A 23547-nucleotide genomic window follows, 5' to 3' on the forward strand; every position below is an offset into this window, starting at 1 on the left:
TTTGCGCTCACATACTATCTTACTTATGAGGTAAAGATAGTAACTACTATGTACCATTCATTTAAAGTCAGTTTACCTAGTATGTGCATTTCATGTGGCTTATCATGACGTACTTCCACATACATGTAGTGCTTCTCCTTATTATTTAATTTTCTCTCAATTATTTCATATCTTCCAGATTTTTTTCTTCTACGAATTGATGCCCAAACTTCATGCTCATTATCTACTAAATGGTTTATTGCTCCAACATTGCTTCAATTTCCTGTCCCATAGCTGTAGTGAGACATATCTCACCTCATATCCTGTAACCCTGTCTCAACGTGTGGCATGTTTACTTAGTGATCGTATTGGTCTCCTATCATGTGGAGGTTGTCATTTATCATTTGAGTCACAACAGTTATTTTTGAAATTTTCTGTGATGATTGCATTCCGCTAACTATCTATATCTCATTGCAACAAACTGTTGTCACTTATGATGCATGTGCATGTCAAATGTCCATGGAATTGTGAACTTCAAGTGAATTCACTTCCAATATGTCGTATTGTAATTGATATTATTTTACTTTTAGTTGCTATCGTTGCTATCATTCGCCAATACCAATAATGTGCGTGCGACAGTGTATGGTGCGAAATTCAAAGCATTCAAGATTTTAGCTGTAGCATAATTAATCGAGATCTCGAATATGGAATACTTTCTAGCATTTGAGCATTTGCGGATACTGTTTGCACATCTCTACAAAAACGGTTTCTCTCGTGAGTGTTTTTGCATGTGATTGGAGAGAGAAGAACTCGAAGTGAAAGACTTGCCACAAATCTTGCATGTAAACGGTCTCTTGTCTGTGTGTGTACGCAAGTGTTGATGAGACTTTCTTTTCTATTGAAAGATTTAGTGATAACATGAAACAGATTTCTATCCTGTGTGCATATGGATGTGTTGGATGAGACTGTCCTTTCTAGTGAAAGTCTTTGCACAATAATTACATGAAAAAGGCTTCTCTCCTGTGTGTACACGCGAGTGTTGGATGAGTTTTTCCTTTCTAGTGAAAGTCTTAGCACAAAATTTACATGAAAAAGGCTTCTCCCCTGTGTGTGCACGCGAGTGTTGGATGAGATTTTCCTTTCTAGTGAAAGTCTTAGCACAAAATTTACATGAAAAAGGCTTCTCCCCTGTGTGTACACGCGAGTGTTGGATGAGTTTGTCCTTTCTGGAGAAAGCCTTTGCGCAATGATTGCACGAAAAAGGCTTCTCCCCTGTGTGGGTGCGCAAATGTTTCATGAGGCTGCATTTAAGAGAGAAAGACTTTGCGCAATCACTGCATGAAAATGGTTTCTCTTGCGTGTGCGAGCGCATGTGTTTAGTAATGTGAGACTTCGAGGCAAAAGACTTGCTGCAGATCTCGCATGTAAACGGTCTCTCCCCTGTGTGTACACGCGAGTGCAGGATGAGACTGTCCTTTCTAGTGAAAGTCTTTGCACAATAATTACATGAAAAAGGCTTCTCCCCTGTGTGCGTATACATGTGTTGGATGAGTGTATTTTTTCTAGTGTAAGCCTTTGAGCAATAATTGCACGAAAAGGGCTTCTCCCCTGTGTGTAGACGTAAGTGTAGGATGAGTTTCTCCTTTATACTGAAAGCCTTCGCACAATAATTGCACGAAAAAGGCTTCTCCCCTGTGTGCATATGCATGTGTTGGACGAGTGCATTTTTTGCAGTGTAAGCCTTTGAGCAATAATTGCACGAAAACGGCTTCTCCCCTGTGTGTACACGCAAGTGTAGGATGAGTTTCTCATTTATGCTGAAAGCCTTTGCGCAATAATTGCAAGAAAAAGGCTTCTCCCCTGTGTGGGTGCGCAAATGTTGTATGAGTTTCGCCTTACTAGCAAAAGCCTTTGCGCAATAATTGCACGAAAAGGGCTTCTCCCCCTTGTGGGTGCGCAAATGCGTTATGAGGTTCCATTTAAGAGAGAAAGACTTCGCGCAATCACTACATGAAAAAGGCTTCTCTTTCGTGTGCGTGCGCATGTGTTGGGTTATGCGAGACTTCGAAGCGAAAGACTTTGTGCAGATCGTACACGGATAACGTTTTCTTTCCTTGTGCGAACGCATGTGATTGCTAAGACCGCTCCTCAGCCGGAACGACTTGTTGCAGACGCTGCAATTGAAACGCCCTCCTTTTGCGCCTCCTAGCGCATCATTTCTGAGGTTTCTCGCGCAAGAGGTGGTGGACTCTGAGGACATATTCTTCGTGTATGGTTTTCCATCCCCATCAGAACTTCCCACTCGTTCCGCAGTTTTCCTCTCTCCAATTCCACCACAGATTTCTAAAACAGGCGTATTTACTTTTTGCATCGGCCCTCGTCTTTTCCTTTTCAACCCCATCAATGTCTCGGAGGTGGACGACTCACAAGAATTATTACTTTCTTCTCTTGATGCGGGGACTGTAAAAGACTCATCTTTTCCCATAGATGATTCATCATTAGGATCCAAATTGCTGGTACCAGAATGAATTTCCATGTGTTTGATCAGATCATCATTGGTGTTGAATCCATATCTGCAGTGGGAGCAATAATTTAAGTTTTCATTTGAATTTTTACCATTTCTAGGACTTTTAATGAAGCGATTACTTATCGCTTCATTGTCTCCCCTGACCGCCTCAACTCCACTTCTTCTGCTTTCACCTACTCTGATTAACCTAAGGCTATCAGTGATATTTGGTGCGTCACCTCTACCCCCAAAAACATTCATTGTGACTCCATTTCCACTGTTTCTAGATGCTGGAATGTGTTTCATATAACTGTGTCCATCATCAGGAATTGAGTTAGGCAGTACCTTATCAGCATGATGAGCAATGCTTTCTTTCAAATCTTTGTCCATCACACTCGTTCCATCCCAACATGGGGATGCCACAGTCTTGGATTGAATGTGTGTCACACAGGCTGATGAACCTATACAGTCATCGTTAAGGTCATTCCATACATTTCTTTCTTCCAGCAGGTATGAAGTTGCTGTTGTTTCTACCAGCACTTGGTCAGGAGTTGACAGCCCTAGAAAAGAAAATCATATTACAATCTAGGACTCACAGATCTAATTTTTAAAAACCATTTGATAGATAGAAACCTATTCCTTCCTATACATATTCCTATACCTGTTCCTTAAGGAAATGCAGGATCCACAATAAGAACTATCTTGAAATTGTCGATGAAAAAATAAATCGTCCCCTATAAAAATTTGTTCACTCAAAAGACAAAGGTGTGTTCAGTAATTTTGTGTTATGCATATTGTAATGTTCCAAAAACTGATATTTTATTACAATAATTTTTCATTTAGGAAAACTTAAGGAGAGAATTATGTTTTCCTTTCACTCCTATGCAAGTAGATCAGATGTCGGTCTTTTTTGGACATTTCAATATTGCTACAATTTTGTCCAAAATGAAAAGTCAGGCATCAAAAATTATGTCATATCAAGCTTGAAAATTGCTGAAGAAAAACAAAATCAAGCCCTTTTGAAAAATATTCATTTAAACGACAAAAACGTGTGTTCCGTGCATATCGATTATACACATCATAATGTTCCTTAAGTTAATATTTAAAATGGCATAAAATTTTCTTTTGAAAATACTTGAAGAGAAAATACTGTTGCCCTTATCCTCCTATGTGACAGAACAACAATTACCAAAATCTTGAAGGAATATAATTTCTTGAATGTTAAAGTTGCTACAGATTTTTCAATATCAGTTTACTTTTAGCAGCTAATACTTTTGACACCAATAAGTATATATTTTTCATAAATTACTTAGCAACTGATATCACATATGCCATGGAAGAGGCCACATTCATGCATTTTTATTTCGAAATTCACAGCACATTTTTGTTGAAAAAGAAGGAATACATCAACCATGAATCAAGTCTAGTTTACAATCAAATGGAAATTTTGATTAAAAAAATAAAATTTGTTACAAATTAAACAATTTCCTACTTTCGTCCGTTTGAGGATAACAGTTAAAAAGTCATAATGGGAGCAATTTCATTTTTCCAGGTTGAATATGATATCCATCTAAATCATTTCCTGATCAACCTCCTGATGAGATCCACATAAGTACATAGAAATATAAGGGATTATAATTTTTTTATCAATAACAGCAAGCTGCTACACTTAAGTTATTAATATTGAGTTGTGCTGCATCTTAGCTGCATTGATTTGTCTTCTGGCGTTATATCTGAAATCCATAATATATCTACTTACTTTCTGTTACAAAGTATTTTCTGACATGATTCACCGTTAAACCTAACCAAGCACAGTTGCCAAGCCCACAAAAATAAATGAATAAGACAGAGTGGGTTCCAAAGTCCATGCTAATAAATTCAATATGCTAATACCACTTCTGGCCTTGCATTCTCAGTAACTTGTGATCACTAATTTGGCTGTAATTAATGCTAGAAATCTATTTAAAATCCAACAATGCTTAAAGAATATTAATAATATACCATGGTATTAATAATCTAAATAATATGCACCCTGGTTTTCTCTTTCTTCTCATTTGGGAACGGTTGGGTCCCAAATAAGAAGAAAAAGAAAACCAGGGTAACTCAACCCCCCCAAAAAAAACGCCGCACAGTGAGGTTTCAAATATTCTTATGCTACCCATAGCACAGAAAGCGTTTTCCTTCTGTAGACACAGGCAGGAAAGAATTCAGAATGACATTTGAGTGTCAAAACTAGGCAAAAAATAGGCAGTGGAGTAGTACATAAATGGGTGAAAAATACTACTGGTGTTGTATATTTCAACATGGACAAATCTCATTTCTACCAAAAGAAATGGGTAACGATTTCATACAGTCATTTCACCGAATTCCACCCAAAGGTTTATACAAATACAGACTTCAGTGTACAGGCACTGGTACCTCATGCTAAGCCCCAGTAATGGACCATTAATAATTAGAAATTTTTGTCTATAACACCAGTCATAAAAACTCATTTGTTGAAGATCATTGACTGAACTAGAGAGGAGATCTTATATGAATCTTTCACTGCCATAAATGCAGTATGTCACTAAATATAAATGAAATTTTAGTAGCCAATCTAAGTCAAAAATCGATCGACTTCAGCAGAACAAAATATTTTACATTAAAAGGACTTATACTATAAATAAATGTTGAAGGAAATTATAATATTTCTATAGAATACATTACACTTAATATTATTAGAAATCCAGACCACACAAATGTAAAGATAAACGTTCTCTCATATTTAAGTGACATGTAAACTAAATTAAACAAAAGTTACGCATGGATGACTAAATTAGGTTCTTCATCCTTCAAAAAAGTTACAACAACCTCTCTACGCATATAATTGCAAGACCTAGAGTTTACTCACCTATAGACTCAGTCATAGAGTCATTGGTCATTTCAGAATTACCGATCAGTTTTTTGTCCTCTGTAAACAAAGGCTGAAAGTAGGAATCAACTCATTAATCATGAATGCACATAAGAATCAGTATTATTTTAATAAACGATTCTTTTACAACATAGAACTATCATCCACACATATACAGCAATGAACACTTAGTAATTTCTTTCAACAATGATACAGTTTTTGAATAACTCTCATTCTAAATTGAATAACTGTGCCTTAAATACTGTGCCATTCATGTAATCATTTATACAATTTTTATGTTGACTTCATTTTCTAATGATTCATACCGAGTGTAGATTTACTTTTATAGCAGATAGTAATTCCATTACCCAATGGAAAAGTAGCCACTGTCCATGGAAGCGATATACATTAATAACATTACCAACCCTAAAAAGGTTATAATTCCTGATTCTTCATTACTTCTGTGGGTACACATCAGACTCCCTTGAGAAAGCGACCAGAATCGGTCGGTTATGTTGGGTCATCCCAGTAATTTATGCGTGACATAGCCCAAAGGTTTTATTCAACAGTAATAACTCCTGTGCTGCAAAGAATAAAGGCTATAATTTGGCACAGGGCAATCCTTTTGTAAAGTAAATATCTGTGTAAACGAAGCAACAATTCTTCTTTTTTGGACCTAAAGTGAGTCCTCGTTTAACATCACTTACCGTTCCTGAAAAATGTGACGATAAACGAAATGACGTCAATCGAAGCACAATATCCCATAAGAAACACTGTTAGAAGTGAATATCGGCTCCTAGACCTCACAATAGGGAAGTGCACTAGTGTTTCAAATGCACCAAACACATTTTTTAAATTAGAGTTCAGAATAACATAATGTCGTAAAACCACAGTTTAAATCCTAATAGTGAATAGTTGATTCGAGATGACCGTCTGAAATATGGAAAAATTCAAAGGCCGCGAAAACGGGTGTCCATGTTGAATATTGGCCGTGACGTCACAAGGCAGTAGCAGAAGGCAGCTTCTACACCGTTTAGTTCTACCACTATTATTGCATAGAAAAATTACAGAATTTGAGGGTATCCGTTTTTTGCTGTCATAAAATATCTTCAGATTATATATGTGGCTGCTTCTCTTTTGAGTAAACGACTTCATCATTGCGTAATATATTAATATTCATTTACGTGTCAACTTCAAGTTTGGAAAGAGTAGTACGAATAGCACATTGAATCTTTAATAAATGCATGATGGCATTTATTTTTCGCTGGGTATATTTTGGCACAATGCCGTTTATCATGCCAAAACTTTTTTCGTAAGAACCGAGTCAAACTAATAAACCTATTTCAGACGTTTACTGCAAGACTTATTCGTTGCGTATGTATTCACGCCGCGGCCGCGGCCGGCGCGCCGGCCGGAACGTTCGCCCTTCACTACTAGAATCATGGGATGTTAGCCTTATTTCCGAGCTGGCTGGTTGTTGCAATGGTTCGCTGTCCAGGATGGGTTCAAGAAAAGATAATCTTGGTTGGGAGAAGGAAAATTCCAACGATTTATAAATGGTATACCAAACTTTGATGTATTTATGGTTACTGAATTTTTGAATAAGGAGGACAGGTTCAACGCTCCATAGAAATGCGAGACGTCAAGGCTAACAAGGGGAGACCGCGTACCTTGCTGCATCTTTTTCAATTAGGGCGTTAGTTAGGCTGTAATTAATTAATTTTCATGCGTTACTTTTTACAAGTTATATATATAAATTCAAAATATCCACTTATTTCCAAAGGGTCGGTTGGTGTAGCGGTAGAGTGCACGAGTTAACGGAGTAGATGCAATCCGAAGGACAGTGGTTCAAGCCTACGTCATGGCATTATTTTTTGTTGCCTTCATTGTGATCATACGGCGTCTAGTTTATCATTAATTATAGTTCAATCATTGACATGAGACAATTTTTTTATCGTCATTATGGCGTTTAGGTATTTTAGCAGTGTCATTACAAACGCCGAGATACGATGACTACAAGGGTTGGTGTGCGCTAAAATGTTAATTTTTTTCTTTGCTTATACTGACCAACTTCCACATTAAAAATGAAAACCACTCTTGCAAGAGCACATACCATTAAAGGCTCGCGGCAAGCAACAATATGCGTACAGGCATAATTAATAAGAACACAAAGCGAATATAAAATGCCATATATCTCGAACACGTGTAATTCACAATACTCCAAAGGGAGTTTACTTACTCAGTACATACCTCAGTACCTTGTACTCAGTACCTACCAGTTTACCTCAGTAGCTGTGCTAAAAGAACCATTCTGAAATATAATTTCAACTAACAAATAGGATGAAATAAAAGTTGATAACCCTGGACCGGGCGCGCTGGCGTATAAAATACGTCAATCTTTGAAAACCAAGGATTTCGACATTGTACGTACATTCTGGGCTATAATGGTCTCGTGTATTCTTACAATGTACTTTGACTGCCTATATTGCGAGTTTTCAAAGTCCGAGGTATTGTAGCTAATTTTTTAGATCAGCAAGATGAACCCGTCACCAGTGGAATACAAATTACGCCGCGCGACCTGCCGTGTACCTTTATATCTGTATCACCTATAAATGTACTAATTTCAACAAATAAAGATTAACTTTAACAAAAATCGTTTGTTATCATATATGCATATATCATGGGCAAAGTACGCATTTTGCCCGGTCGTGTAAAAAAACAGTCGCGCCATAATTCTTTAACCAAACTACTTTCAGTTTATAAATTATGTAGGTCTACGCGGAAGATGCTATATTTTGACTCAACACACTTTCTGATGTGACTGAGGTACCTATTAAGTAAATTATTATAATATAAATATCAATTTGATCTTACAATACCTTCAAATGATCTTCAAAACAGAATATCATCGATAGGTAAGAGTCAGTAGCAGCCTTGAACCATTTATTCCGTATAGCTTGTGCTTAAGGCACGGGAATGAATATCTTCTCCAGGCTTTTGTTTCGACGTCGAGATGAAATTTGGAACAAAAAATCATTTATAATTCTATTTTTAATTCATGTTTTCGGTACTAGACGACATTTTTAGGAAGCAAACTCCACCGATTCCCGGAAACTCTCGCCGCGCTAAAGAAGGCGACGGAATACAGCGATACTCCACTGGTGACTACTGCCTTGTGACGTCACATCTCAATCAAGATGGAGGCACTGTGTTTCAGCGCAACATGAAATTTTCCGACTTTCAAAACGTTTTAAAGTGTTTACCCCAGATGCAGAAAATAAAAGTGACTATACTAATGTTTCTTTTTTTGGCTAAACTTTCCAATTCAGCAATAAAAAAAAATTAGTGCACTTCCCTATTCCTACGCGAAAAAATGTTAGAGTATCATATTTGGGCCATTTCTTATGATGGGAATGCCAAACTATGGCGTAAACACGAGTCCCTGTCTTCATTGACGGCAATACCAGCAGCGACGTACATACTTCTCCATTTTTGTATCTTTCCGCGTTTGTTTTTTCGGCTTCGCTATGGTGGTCACCTGGGCATCATCATCGCTGAAACATCGTCGCAGTTACAGGAACCAAGATTATTGAAAAAACGGCGAAAAAGTGACGACAAATACTCCTAGTTCTACACGGAAAATTTCCTAGAAATCACTTTTCAGGTTCCAGAAAACCGTTATGTCAAGTAAAATTTGCTAAAACTTTACTTGACATTTACGCACTTAACATTTGCGCACCTACCTAAGAATTCATTTTGCATAAAATTTGCTATAAACGTAATCGAAATTGACAATAAACACACCGTTTTACACTTCGTTCAGACTGACTGCATTACCGCCCACAAAACGAACAACCTGCAACGCCCGCCGCTTTGCATTTTTTCTCGCGCGAAATTTAAAAGACCTGACCAGACCTGACGTTATCGCAAAGCAAAGGTGCGATAAACGAATGACGGTCTCAAAATTTTCGTGACGTTATCGCGAAATGACGTTAAATGGGGTGACGTAGACGAGGACTCACAGTATATACAACTAGGAGACGCCATATTTATTTAAGAAAATCATTCACTTAATTGTTCACCCAACCACGGTCTTAACCATGGTCAGTAACACCTTAGGCCTACACCATCATCTGAACAGCAATAGGGTGGTTTCCTATTTTTTTTTTGCCTAAATCGAAAGATTATACCTCTGGAGTACGCATTTAACACTTTTGGGTTTTAATATGACAATATCTATTTTTTGGGATTGAATGAAGTAAAAATTTTCAAGTGTGCAAAAGTGTGACAGCTAAGTCTGAATGATGGGAAAAGCCCACGTGACTTCATTCTGGTTCCCGCTGCCATCGTGTGAGGTGGCCTTGTGGCGATGATATGTGAGCCGAAGCTCTTGGTACTGTGAATGCAAAGGATTCATGTTCCTTCAAGTGCCAACCATGCAAAGTTTTCAGACCCAGCCCCATGAGTTAAGTGGGATTTACTCAGATTAACTCTTGTTACGCCGCCAGGCGGTGTGTCCCCCCCCCCCCCCCCTGGGAGATGCTGCCACCTGAAGGAGTGACCGTGAACCAACTGAGGTGGCTTGAGGGGATGCATCGAGAAGCCATAAGGACAGTTGAGTCGAGTGAGCCGAGGGACATGGAGAGTGTTTAGGCTGGAGAGTCCTGTTTGTAAAAGAAGAATGTTTGCGAAGAATAAAGTGCCATAGAAGTAAAAGAGAGCGAGGATCATTTCCAGAATAAGCCAAGGTCACTTTAACACTCCCATGCACCCCTCTTTTCTCCCCAGATAAACATTATTCAAATCCAAACGCAGAATTTAAAAGTCAGAGCGAACAATAGTTTGATATATTTATGACATTATCATCAGAAAATTACAATAAAAAATGCATTTTACTGCTTTTTCAGGAGCAAAATTCAAACATGTAGGTAATGAACAAAAGGGACAGTTTACATTACCATGTGAGACAAAAAATGAGTGCTTCTACTGAATGTTGTCTTGAAGGTTCCAGAGAGGAATGAATTTTTGAGACAGAAAAACTTAACATGGTAAAAGTGCACTTACCTCGTCATCAACTTCCAGGGGGTCCACAGCATCACTTGAGGTGCCAACTGCATTCGGTGAGATAAATGCAGGATAATTCTCCTCATTGAGGAGCTCTTCCTTCTCCTCTTTCTCATTAAACTAAAAGGGAATGTTGAGTGCCACTCAATGAAAGCTATATAATAATTATAACATCTCTAATCCATAATAATAGAACCATGTTCTACTCCAGAGACCACTCAAGCTGGTCGAAACTGTGGATGCCTGAGATTCTTATGACCAAACTTAACCCTTTCACTGCCAGCCAATTTCAAGTGGGATGTACGAAGACTGCCAAGGCTATTTTCTGAAATTAGCATCATTTCAGATTTAAAAAAATTTACAGCTACTCAATTTTATTTAATACGTATAGATTTTTTCCCAATTCTTAAGATATATTTACATCTTATAATCATAGATAGATTATGGGGGTTTACATAAATTACAGCCATTGAAAAGGCCACAATCAGGAAAAAAGTGAAGTAATGGGGAACATGCATGAAATTTGTTCATCATGATAGTTAGTCTCATTGAATAGAAAATGTTCTCACGAGTCCAAATATATGAGCCAAAACTCTCCTAGTACTCTGCTTACGTCAATAATTGCTAATTAAAAATGATCGAATATCGCTTGAAGTCACGTGACCTGAAACGCCTCCTGACGTCATCGCACGGTACACCATTCACTTCGCTAAAGAGAGTCTTAGAGTGGTAGAGCATTGAATGCAAGATATCAAAGTAAAAATCTTCGTTGAGCTGTGTAGTAGTTCCTAAAATGACAAATTGACTCAAGAGGGATATAAGAAACCAAAATACTTCAGTTTACTTTAGCTCGATTCCCTTATGGTGGCTAATTTTTATTTCATTCCAAATCTCCCCAAACAATCCCCTTTATTTATTTCAACAACGCCTTGGCAACCCAAAATATTCACAGTCTGCATTTTGTCGTTGCAACAGCAATTATTTTCGCCAAATTTGCATTTGAGCCCTCGTAGATCGATTTTCTATCCACTTCCTCACTGTGTCATCAGTGGATACCGTGCCGTGACGTCACGCTCCGATGACGTCTTGTTTTCAAGCAGCCGATGAAGATCAATTTTTAAAGACTCATAACTCAGCTGAGAAGCATTATTCATAGGCGAAATTTTCGGCAAGTACATTTGAGGTAGAGGCCTTCTTATTCCAGTTTAAAAAAAATATTGTGCATGCTCCCCATTTGGGCCCCTGGCATTTTTCGCTCTACCAGCGAGGGCAGATATATCGGCCCGATGGTAGTGAAAGGGTTAATACACTTGATGACTCAGCAACAGCAAGCAAACATCGTCGCCTGGCAACCCAGGGGTTGTATATTTTGTTCTTCCAGCTTCACCAACCTAGATGTTTCAACATTCTCAATGTTGGCGAAAGATGCTGGTGGTCTTGACACCAATTCTCTTTTCGCTCTTTCATTTCTTTCCACTATTTCCAATTATAAAATGGAGATTCGTAATAACGAAGTTCGTATGAACGAGTCTTTCAGGAATCGTCGAAAACTCCGTGGATGATAAATGCGATTGAATTACGCGGAAATATATATAAACAGGAAAATTCGTTTCAGTTTCGGCATGCGGCATGACGTAATCGAGGGTTGACATCCTCCCGAACACAGTAAGTACCATTTACGAACTCGATGCGTTCCACGACCTTGGTCCTAAGTTGATAAACCCACGGTCCGGCCGCCGAGAGTTGTCTGATGACTGGCAGAATAGTCTAGGTTGGGGCAGCGTTGCCAGGTGAGAAAGTGAAACGCCTATAATGGCTTCCGTGAAGAAAGGAGACGAAAAGGACGACAAGCGTGAAGGACCCAGCGGAAGAATCACCTGTTTTGGGGATTCGAAGAAAAGGCATGTTTTAGTGGATCAGGCTTATTTCGCTGCTCTGTTTGCATTTGACGTTATAAGACTAGGCGATAATGTGAGGTGCGTTTGGGGGACAGCGATTGGCTGCAAACCGTGCTGGAGAAATGTTATACGCACCTCCTATTGTGCCGTCATCGGACCGGTCGTACTGTATGGAAGGCATTGAGGAGTACGATTATCCTGCACAATGCAACACTTCACAAAAATCATGCGCTAACTCACGATTGTGAAGAAGTGAACTAAAAGGGCGAGCAACGCAGCCGGAGCCGAAAAAATCATTCTCCGCGGCAAGGAACAACGGGCGAAACGCTAGTCAGTTCCTAACTTCACACCGGAATGAATGATACTTTGTTCAGATTATGCCCAGAGTACGATTTCCTCTACGCCGCACGGCGTAAAACGGCCAAATCAAAAGGCGCCAAATTCCAAATTTTAATGCTGTCATACCTAAAAATTCGTAAATCGAATGTGCGTAGGAAGAGCACTAACTGTACATCAAATTGACGAGCTGTAATGAGTCTGTCACCATGACCCCCCAGGAATGAAGCTTATGGTATATCGTTGCGCGAATGTTGAAGAAATACCATAAATGACGCTCTCGGTCACAGTACACGAGGACAACTTAAACGTGGCGTGATTATTAAAACTTAGCGTAGTGAATATCGATCTAAATGCCGTAGCTTATGCGTGGAACTTCGTAATAAAGTTAATTTTGTAACCGCCAGAACCGGGACTGAGGCTCGTAATATCGTAAAAACGAAAATTTCGTAATAAAGTTTCTTTTCCTATAGCCAGGATAGGCCTTTTCGTTGAGTCCAACGATTTTCTTTGTAAAAACGAGTACTTCGTAATAACGTTGTTCGTATTAACGAGAGTCTTTGAACATCTAAATCTTTCATCATCATCATCTTTCCATCGGAATGTAAATTTTTACACCAATTTTAAAACCACGAGCACCGCTAAGGTGCAGCGAATGCATATAAGGGTTAAAGACCTCTGGCGACTACTATCACATGCCTCATGAGTGTGGAGACATACACATTGGTGACACTGGAATAACTATTTAAACCAAGATATCAGAGCACAAACGTTGCATAAGACTTAGATACCTTGAGGGATCTACAGTAGCCAACCACTGTATCGCATATAATTACGCCATTCTGATTAATGAAGCCATATCTTTCATCTATGCAGATATATATTGGGATCGGCTCAACAAAGAGGTGATTGGAATTGGACTCTCAAAGAATGGAATTAATAGAGATGCAAGGTTTCAACCAGAGCAAAACATAATTAAAGGAATGGGAAGCATCACCTTTCTATGAGAAAATTAGCAGGATTTTACAACAAGGATCTAATCAGGTGAAAAAGATTCGTGTTTAGGCTCTCTGACATAGCAAAGACTTTTACCTTGAAAGTAGACAAAATAAAGTTCACCACTGGAGTACTCGTTGGAATGAAACACTTTTCCGTCAGAAGAATAGTGATGTTGTACAAAAAAGATTGATTTACATGAAAATAGATAAAGATCTCAATGGTTTTGCAATATATTGTACAACTGGAAAAGTTGCACAACAGACACTCGCACATTTGAGGGTGACATCCCATACAAACGCATACATACACTCAACGCAATCCTAATTTTGTCATACAACTAAGAATTTTACTCAAATAAAGGCCATGCTGCTCCTAGATGAGAATAAAACTTACCACAATATTGGCTCTGGGTAATTGGCAGTCTGGCACAGGAATGTATATTTCAGTCATTTTAACGGAGCATGCAAACTGTGAAGTTTCTTCAATCGCATCTCGAATACATTCTTTTGTGCCAGCAGAAGATCCCGCACTGTCATCAGCTGCCTCCTCCTCTTTGATGATCTGTGCAGAAAGTAAAAGTGGTAAACAAGTCATCTACATCAAAATTAACAAATGAGTCATTCTCATCAGGCAAGGCCGTAGCCAGGGCGGGGATCAAGGGGGATTGATCCTCCCCAAAATGAAAAAAATTAAATAGATACTTCATGCTTGCTTGGTGCTCACACGACGATATTACATAGCTGCGCACGGACATCTAGTAGTTCAATGCGACTTAAGTCAATAATTATCTAAGCAAATTTGTAGGTGCAGTGTGCGTAGTTGTAGTGCAGTGTGTGAAATAATAGTGCTGTGAATTAGAAGAGAGGTAGGTGACTTATGGGCCGTGGAATTGACATCGACACCAAGGAGTTAATTCATTTGGTCGCTGCAAAAAAAAGCTGGAAGGCTAAATTAAATTTTATAATAATATTTTCATATTTTCCTTTAAGGGTTTACAATAAAAATGTATATTTTATGTTTGTCTATTATTCCATAAACCCCCCTGAAAATATTTTCTGGATACGGCCTTGTCATCAGGTGAGCTGTTCAGTCAGAGTCAACGTTTCAATGGCTAGCTCTGCCATCGTCCTCAGGGCATTGAGTGATGGACCAACAATTCATCTGCATGGTCAACAAAAGAGTGACATCATGATGAGCTTTGACCCTCTCTACCTATCTCTACAAGGGTTTTCTATTTGGACACATGCTTCAGCTCCTGAGTATGCCCTTCTAAATCAATATCGTAGAACTATTTCTTCCGGTATTGATAACAAAATACTTCACGAAAGATGGAAAATTCTTTGAGCAGCTGGAAGGCATCCACATTGGATGTAGTCTTAACATCACTGCAGCCATAGCACATTTTTAATGGAGGATTTTGAGGAGAAGACAACCCAGTGACCAGCAACAGCCTACGTACTGAAACCGCTACATGAATGACACATTCATTGTTTGGCCAGATGGGCCGAAGGCCCATCAGTTAACCTCCATAACATGAATAGAAAAAACCACAAAATCGAGTTCACAATGGAGAAAAAGAAAAATGGATGTCTGCCGTTCCCTGAAATTCTAATACATCAAGAAGATGGCTGATGACTGGACCGCCGGGTATACCGTAAGCCCACTCATATAAATCTCTATTTGAATGGGCAGAGTCATCACCATCCCATCCAACGGGATGCTGAAAATTTAATTCAGCCCGCCTTAACCAGAGCCAATGAAGAGAGCCTACCCAGTGTTTTGAAACACCTTCAAAAATCGTTTCGGCAGAATGGATATACAGTGAAAGGGACATCCATCCTGCTCTTAAGAAACCCTATGATGAAAACATGTCAACCCTTAACACGTTGCATACCAGGGTATTTAAATTCCTAGGAACACCGATTCTGGGAATATGGGCCTATAAGGGCGTAATGCCTTTGGTTGAAAAGCTTATTTTTAGAATATAACTTTACCCAATCAAACATTATGATGTATAAATTCATTATGAACAACGAACAACAACTGAAAACGAATACGTATTGTACGCTTCAAAATCATTTAGGTTGACGCGCCTAAATGACGAGAATCTTCGTCATCCGTCCGGAACGTGTTAATAGAACAAAAAACAAAAAAAGGGAAACCAGTTGTGAGGGCTTGCCTCCCATTCATCTACACTACATTCAGTAAATTATCAAGAATTCTAGGAATAAATCAAATTGACACAATCAATAAGCCACCTTGGAAACTAATGACGTCTAAGAAAAAAGACAATGACAAACATGGAATAGGGAATACTTAAACAGCAACTTCAAGTACTGTACATAAGCATAGAAGGTGGGCTCTTCTTAGTTATGAAAACATGGAAATATTAGATAAGTTTGTTAATGGGTTGAGCAGTGCTGAAAAGGATAAAGATATTTGTGCTGTGTGTCTGGAAGGAAAACAAACAAAGCTGCTACACAATACATCAAGGATACTGTATATCGTCCATGGCAAATTGTTCATAGTGATGTAACGGAGCCTATTTTTCCCATATAACAGTGTTAATATTGAGGGATAGAAAAGCCCAAATATGTTGTTTACGTGGTCTCCCCTTGTGAGTATAATTCCAAGGCTTCTTCAATAGGGTAGTTTCCTTCATCAAAGAAAATGTAAGGCATTGATTGTGATTCTTTACCCACTATTATCGTATTCATAATATGTATAAAAATTATTTTGTTTTAAAAATCCCTATTTAGACAAATGTTCACAGTCAATTTTAACCTCATTTGAAACGCATGCATGTGGCACAGAGCTCAGGGAAACCTCCCTTACTAACCACCTATTAAAATTGCCTATGGTTGGAAAGTTTCCTTCGTTTGATAGGGTATTAATAATCTTTAATCAAGCCAAGTGCTACCTTCTAGCAGCCTGCATTGTGGCACTGCTCATAGCCTTGCACAAAGGTGGCCTCACTTGGTGGCAGCCAGAACCAAAATGATGTCACATGGGCTTTTCCCAGCATTCATACTTATCCGTCACGTTTTCATGCACTTAAAAATTTCCACTTTTCATTTAAACCACTAAAGCCGAGAAGGTTTTTTCGAAATATTTTACTTTTGCCGTTTAAATTATGATTAGACATCATATCTAATGGAGGAAAAAATGTTTTAGAAAATCTCTAACATTTGCATAGTACTTAATCCAATGCATATCTTAACCTCCAGATATTAACAACCTCCTTGATCAAATAGGATTTAAATGTTTCATTCATCTTTGAGCAAGAGGTGAAGAGGTGTGCCTTGGTGGCAGGTTTATCACAAGTTAAGCGAAGTGATGTAACAAAGGGTAATGAGATAATGTCGCAAAAAATGTGTCAAGACGCAACCAAAAGTTGCACTATGGGGCTTGGGCACATGCTATGCACCTTAGTATCTGCTTTGGTTGCTATCCATGCAGCCATAAGGAAACGCAAAAGGGGACATACAAATGATGGGAAGAGACGGCACGAATAATCGGAGAACACGGATAACCCAAACTTTCACTTCAATGTATTGCAATGTTCATAATTTACAGAAAACAGAAAATATATTATTATTAATGACAAAATTCCACTATTTAAAAGTGCTACCCGGACACATTGAGAGCTTTCTTTGCCAGTTCGGGATCTTTTTAGCAGTGATAACATGGTTGTACTCGTGTTTTTAATGCTCTATATAAGGCCTGGTTGTGAAAACCATACATTCGTGGCTATGTGATCAAGGAAACAGCAAATTAGTTTGAAATAATGCTTTAAAACCACTGCTAGATGTCTGAAGTTACACTGTCAGGCATCACGCCCCGTAGTCGCATCTGGCACAAGTTTAACTGTTTGCAATTGCAGCGGGACTTGTATCCATGATCACGGAGCGCAGTGGTGCGCTGCAAGGCTAGGAAAACAGGAACACGGTACTCCCGTGAATGCAGCTAGCTCACTATTGCTTCCATTTCGAAGGGGATTCTAACAGAAGTAATATGCTTGGTGTATCCTAGTGTTAATGAAGTTATTCCAATGATTTTGCATCCAATTTTATTTTTTATAAAGGTCACTAAAAATATTGAGCAAGAGTAAAAATCATGCACGGATAATCCACAACACAGATACTGCAGCCAGATAATCGGGCATCTGTTATATTTACAACCTCCTTGTATGCATTCCTTTTTCTGTCACTCGACATGCCCCTCTTCAGTCCCTGTAATCATCTACAGAACTGTCTTTCTGCCAAAGAAAAAGTATGGACACTAATAGCAACTGTAACACCATGCTTTTAATCAGGGATGAACGGATCCAGGATTTTTTTCTGATCCGGATTCGGATCGGATCCTTGATTCTCGGAGCCGGATCTTTCGGATCGGATATTATCGGATCCAAATGCATTTTATTTCATTAAATACTGAGGGAGAGTGAAAATCATGCGTGGATAATCCGCAGCCGGATTATCGCGAGTCTGCTGTACTTAGTCTACTATAAAAACTGTGTCAATCAGGGAGTATCCCATACTCACCACCTTGGTTCCGGCATCACTGCATTCATCCCCTTCATCCAAATCGCTCTCCAGCATTGGACAGAAGCTCTCCTCCTCATCGTCTTCCTGAGATTGCTGCTTCTCGGGAAGATTGCCTTCAGGTCCATCTGCCTCCGCACAACCTTTGACGGCCTGTCAATGCACAAGGTATTCAGTATCTATTAAAGTTCAACAAGTTCAAAAACCACACCAAAGGTTTTTGGGATTGCCTCATGGGTGATCCGGAGTTGGAACCCCTTATTTGACCATTGGCGGATTGGCGGCGGTTTCTAGAACTATTTTCTGGATAGGTTTCTTCGCTGTGATTGACTAATTTTAAAGCTTCATATCCTCCACGTTCTAGTTACCTCATTTTTTTCAACAAATCCTGGATTTATAAAAAAAAACATTTATAAAACATTCGAGCATGATTTTGATAGAATCTGTGGATTAAAAGTAGAATTTGGATGAATGCTTTTTGAAAGAGGTGAAATATTCTAGCGGATATTTCGCATTGTTGCCTGTTTACGGTCAAAAGTATACGTGTTAGATTGGTGTATGAAAGAAGGTTTCATTGTCCAAAATCAAAGTCAAATTCATTGTTTTTTTCTATAAAATTAAACATTTCTTATTAATTATTTGTTTTGTGTGTAAGTAAAAATAAAATTATGCATTAAAATTGCATTTTTGCAGTAATTTTACACATTTTTCAAAAGGTTTTTCGTGCCACCAGGGGGTCCAACTACAGTCATGCCTGCCTCACAAAGAAAGCTATAAAGAAATAAAGCAGGAGGGAAAAAACTCCTAATTATATTCTGAATACTCCATCAGCAACACCTCAAATTATCATCTCACCTGCCTGACATTAAAAATACTTTCTTCTGCTAACCTTTCATATGGGTAAAGAAGATTTGTTTGGAAAATAAATATTCATTCAACCTTCAACTTTTTCAAGATGGTTGAGTTTTTGCCTTGGCATTACTGCTCCACTGAACCCAACGGGGCTCTTCAGTCCCCTTCCTATGGAGCATTTTTGCAGGACATTCGTTAAGAAGGGTTGTTTGAGTGGAGTTGCCGAGCAGTAAAACCGGATAAGTGGAGCTGAAATCATATTTGGGTCATTCCATGTCAGCTCATCCAGGCATGACACCCACCAACTCGGATTTTGATGAAACTTTGCAATTTTCATCCTTCCATGTAGGAATGAAACAGTGTAAAATATTTCTCGTCTATCTCTTATAGTTCCTTTGCAACATTTTAAGGTTTGGGTGAAACCACAGTTTTTCAATGAATGCCTTCTGCAGAGGCATTTGTAACTCCAGAGGGAAATAATTTGTCTCAGCCATATTTTTCACCCGATTCTTTATGAAAATTTACAGGTTTACTATGGAAGTCATGAGGATTCCAAAAAGCAATTGAAAAATATCCTAAGAATGAAGAAACCTAAATGTAAAGAGATATTATGCATGGAATAGGATAAAAACTGCATACTGTGAGAGACACAATATACTCTAGAACCAATGAACCAACAATGTATGTAGTCATAACAATGGCACAAGAGAACTTGGTAGAGGAAAAAGACAACACTATTATATTTGGATGATTAAATAGAAGATCTAGACAATGATGACCTCGCATCATACGCCTTAACAACTGTAGACTAAAAGTAGCATTGATAAGTAAGTCCAAAGCCATGGTTTTGTTCCGCCATAGTGTGATAAATGTTTGTTTGTCAACATTAAGGAAGCTAATGTCATTAATATTCTACTTTTTAATTTGCTCGATTTTTTACATGACTTTTGCAAATGATAGTACCTACAGAGGGAGATAATTTGTCTCAGCCATATTTTTCATCTGATTCACAATGAAAAACTACAGGTTTACAATAGAAGTCATGAGGATTCCAAAACTAATTGAAGAATACCCTAAGGGATATAGGATATTCTCTAAACTCAAATGTTTTACAAGATTTTAGAAAATTTTGCCTAAAAAATATGGTTCAATAAAACATCAAAGTTTGACCTGAGGCAATATTTGAATAAAGCTAAATTATTTTTTCAAATGCATATTACTTACGGTATGACCCACCACCTATAAAAGTAAAATTCATGGCTTTTTGCTTGTTTTGTTGTTAAAAAATTATTTAATCCATTTTCACAACTCTGGCAGTCAGTGTTGGGTTCTACTTCAAGTGTGATGAAATGCTTGTGTTAACTGTTATATCTAAGTAAATATTTATGACATGAATCTTGCACATAAAAAGTTCCAACATTAAACCATTCTTTATGTGCAGGTTGTTTTTCTCCCGATAAGAAAAATACTCTTTTGAAACAGGATATTTTAAGGAATTCATAGCACTTAGCCATCATTGCTGGGGATACCTTGATTTTTGCTTTATAGAACACATCAAAATACTAGATGCATGTGAATACAAGTTAATTTTCTCCATTTTGTATAGACAAAAACTTCACGAATATGTTTCACTCAATGAATGTTGTGCAACTTATAAAAATTATGTGAGAAGGTACATAGTCTAAACTTGACAAGCAGTTACTCTAATGAGGATTAGACATTAACTTGTTGCTGTATCTTCTTTGAAGAAAAGATACTTTTTAACTTCATAGTGGAGCTGGGAAAAATATCATATTACATTGGAATATGGCAGCAATGTAACCACATATTTTAGACCTGAACAGGGTTCATTGAACAGAAAGCGAAAATGAGCTGAGTAAGCCCTGCCACTTTCACCATTCGTACAAAGTAGGTTTTCTCTCAGGATGCAGCTATTGTTTGCCCTTTGTCTTCCCCAGTTGCCCTCCAACTTTGGCGGTGTGAACATCAAGTTTTTTCCAATAAGTTCTGTAGTTAATATTTGTGTCCATTTCTAGAAATTAGGTATGTAAACCTTAAGGAAAATATTTTGACAAAATTTGTTATTTCTTTCTCAGTTAACAATAATTTTCCACTTTCATATACTGACTTATCATTCAGGCTGATGTCTTTATAATGGCCCACTATCAAGAACGAGGAAACTGTAGTAGAGGAGAACTTACAATTAGAGGTACAGAGTGCCATAAACTAGCTTCACTAAGTGAATCTCCTAAAATTTGAAAAATTAAGTACATTTTAAAGACAAATGATTGAACTCAGGCATGGAATAAGTTCTGGACTTCCTTTGAGTAATTGTGAGAACCAAAAAACCTACTTTTTAGAAAAAAATAAAACGTATCAAATAATTTCCTGTGATCCATTTAGATGTCATAGAAAAAAAGGAGTAAATCACTACAAAAAGTAACACCAGCATTTTCATTCATGATAAGTAGCATACTAGAAACTGTTTAAAGAAATTCCGGGACAAAAGATATGTGATTCATGAAGAGAAAAAGTGGATAAATACATACACCATACATATTGAAGAAAACTGTGGCATTTAAGAGCTAATCCCAATTGCTGGCAGTGATGATAGCATTGTAGATTTTGACAAAGATTCATCGAAAGAAAAGTATTGGAGGAAATTAATTCATTGTTCAAGGAAATGGATGTGTCTCCTTTGAAACTCCATGCAGTTGCATCTCACAGCAAATCAATGTCTCCTAAAGGTAACTGAATGTTGCAACTTCTACTCTGAACAAAAAGGCTAGCAAACTATTGGATAAAGATTTCCTTCCAGAGCATGATTCAAAAGTTGTTGATAAAGCAAGTGATATGGATGTGCTAGTGGGGCTACTAAAAGAAAAACTGGTGACAGCAGGCAGTCGGCGAGAGATAATTCAGATGCTAACACTAGCTCGTACTTTGTGAAGCACGAAAAAAGTAGCCACCGGATTAAATGTTAGTGAATATGGAATGCTATACCAGATCCAAGGAGGGGCAAAAACATAGAACAAACTACTGTGGACTCAGCTCAGTCATTTTACCAAAATGATGGGTATTCCTGCCTTATGCCAGGAATGAAAGATAAGATGAGTGTGTCCAAAAATGTCTAATAAATATCTAACAATAAGCAAAATATTACATTCATAGTGGAAGGGTCTCAAGACTATGAACAATAGCAGCAGAAAATTGAGTCAAAGTATATAAAAATTAGTTCATGTCACTAACTTTTGACGTCTTTTGGTAATCCATTTGAATTGCAAAACGTACAACACCCCATACAAAAGTGGTAAATAAGGACAAATCCCTAGTCCTTGTTTTAAACTCCTGTTCACTTTCATCAAAATATCCAAATCTGATCTGATTCCTGTGAATATCAATCTCTCATAAGGAACAAGCTATGTTGTTAGACCGTGCTCGCAGCTGCATCATGATGTCATGGTCATGCTATTAAACTGTTCCAAACTCAACAGTACTCCGCTTAACTCTCAATTCCTAATCACACATCTACTCTGTCATGAACAGAAGTGAAAACTTTATATTATATTATCAAGAGAACAATAACTGCTCACCAATGTGAAGACAGTGTGCTCACTTGCTTAGTAAACAAATTTGAAGTGTCACTTTAGCAAAAAAAAAACCATTCATTATTACGAATAATTAATTTTAAATGACTCACTCGAGAAATTATTCTGTAGTTGGTCATTATTGATCAGGTGAGGGAGAATGGTTTCTGTTTCTGCTGAGAAGTGTTGGGAATATTCCACAAAGGAATGATATTGTGCAGTAGAAAAATAGAACTGTACAAGGCACTAGTGAACTCACCAATTCATCAGTGGCTAATGGATCTGACACATCAGTTGAAATTCCTGTTGGATCTGATGTGTACAGCACAGGATAATTCCCTTCACTGAGGTTACCTTCGTCCTCGTCTTTCACATGAAACTAGAAGAGAATAATGGGCTTCACTCAATAAAAGGAAAACAATAAGAACCTAATTCGATAATAAAAAATCCTCTTTTGCTTGAAACCACTTCAGCTGGCCAATGTAGTCATGAGATTCTTGCCACTCACAGATCAAACTCCAGAATATCAACGTTCATCTAAGGAGGGGGAGTTATATCACAAAGGGCATGCGGTTTGAATGAGAGTTTTGGTCACTTAGAGCAAAGGTAAAACAGCTGGAACGATAGATCGAGGTTCCACTGTACATTGAATTGTCTTCATCTTTTGTTACTCAGTCTTATAAAGAGGTTCCACAAGAGTTAGAGCTGGATCCTTCATTGAAATGAAGGAGGAAGGTGGCTTAAAACAAAGACAAGGCAATAATGAGACAAAGCCCAGTTATAGCTAAGACAAATGGCTTAAGCAGACATTTCACATAGTTATCAACAAGTCTGTTCCATCAGATACTCTATCCGAGGATTTTCTGTGTTGTACAAGTGATATTGACAGAAA

General features: G+C 38.0%; 1 protein-coding gene across 1 annotated transcript; it reads right to left on the reverse strand.

Annotated features, from left to right (window-relative positions):
• Nucleotides 1-611: 611 nt before the first annotated feature.
• On the reverse strand, nt 612-22946 carry LOC124172064 (zinc finger protein 2 homolog). The gene is made up of 7 exons (XM_046551471.1): nt 22915-22946; nt 18217-18369; nt 14066-14233; nt 10440-10559; nt 5376-5448; nt 1178-3045; nt 612-1018 (listed from the first exon to the last, which is right to left on the reverse strand). The coding sequence occupies exons 2-7, from the start codon at nt 18271-18273 to the stop codon at nt 911-913; spliced, it is 2394 nt and encodes a 797-aa protein (XP_046407427.1). The 5' UTR covers nt 18274-18369; nt 22915-22946; the 3' UTR covers nt 612-910.
• Nucleotides 22947-23547: the final 601 nt, after the last annotated feature.

The sequence above is a fragment of the Ischnura elegans genome (assembly GCF_921293095.1).
Source record: "Ischnura elegans chromosome 13 unlocalized genomic scaffold, ioIscEleg1.1 SUPER_13_unloc_1, whole genome shotgun sequence".
Lineage (NCBI taxonomy): Eukaryota > Metazoa > Arthropoda > Insecta > Odonata > Coenagrionidae > Ischnura > Ischnura elegans.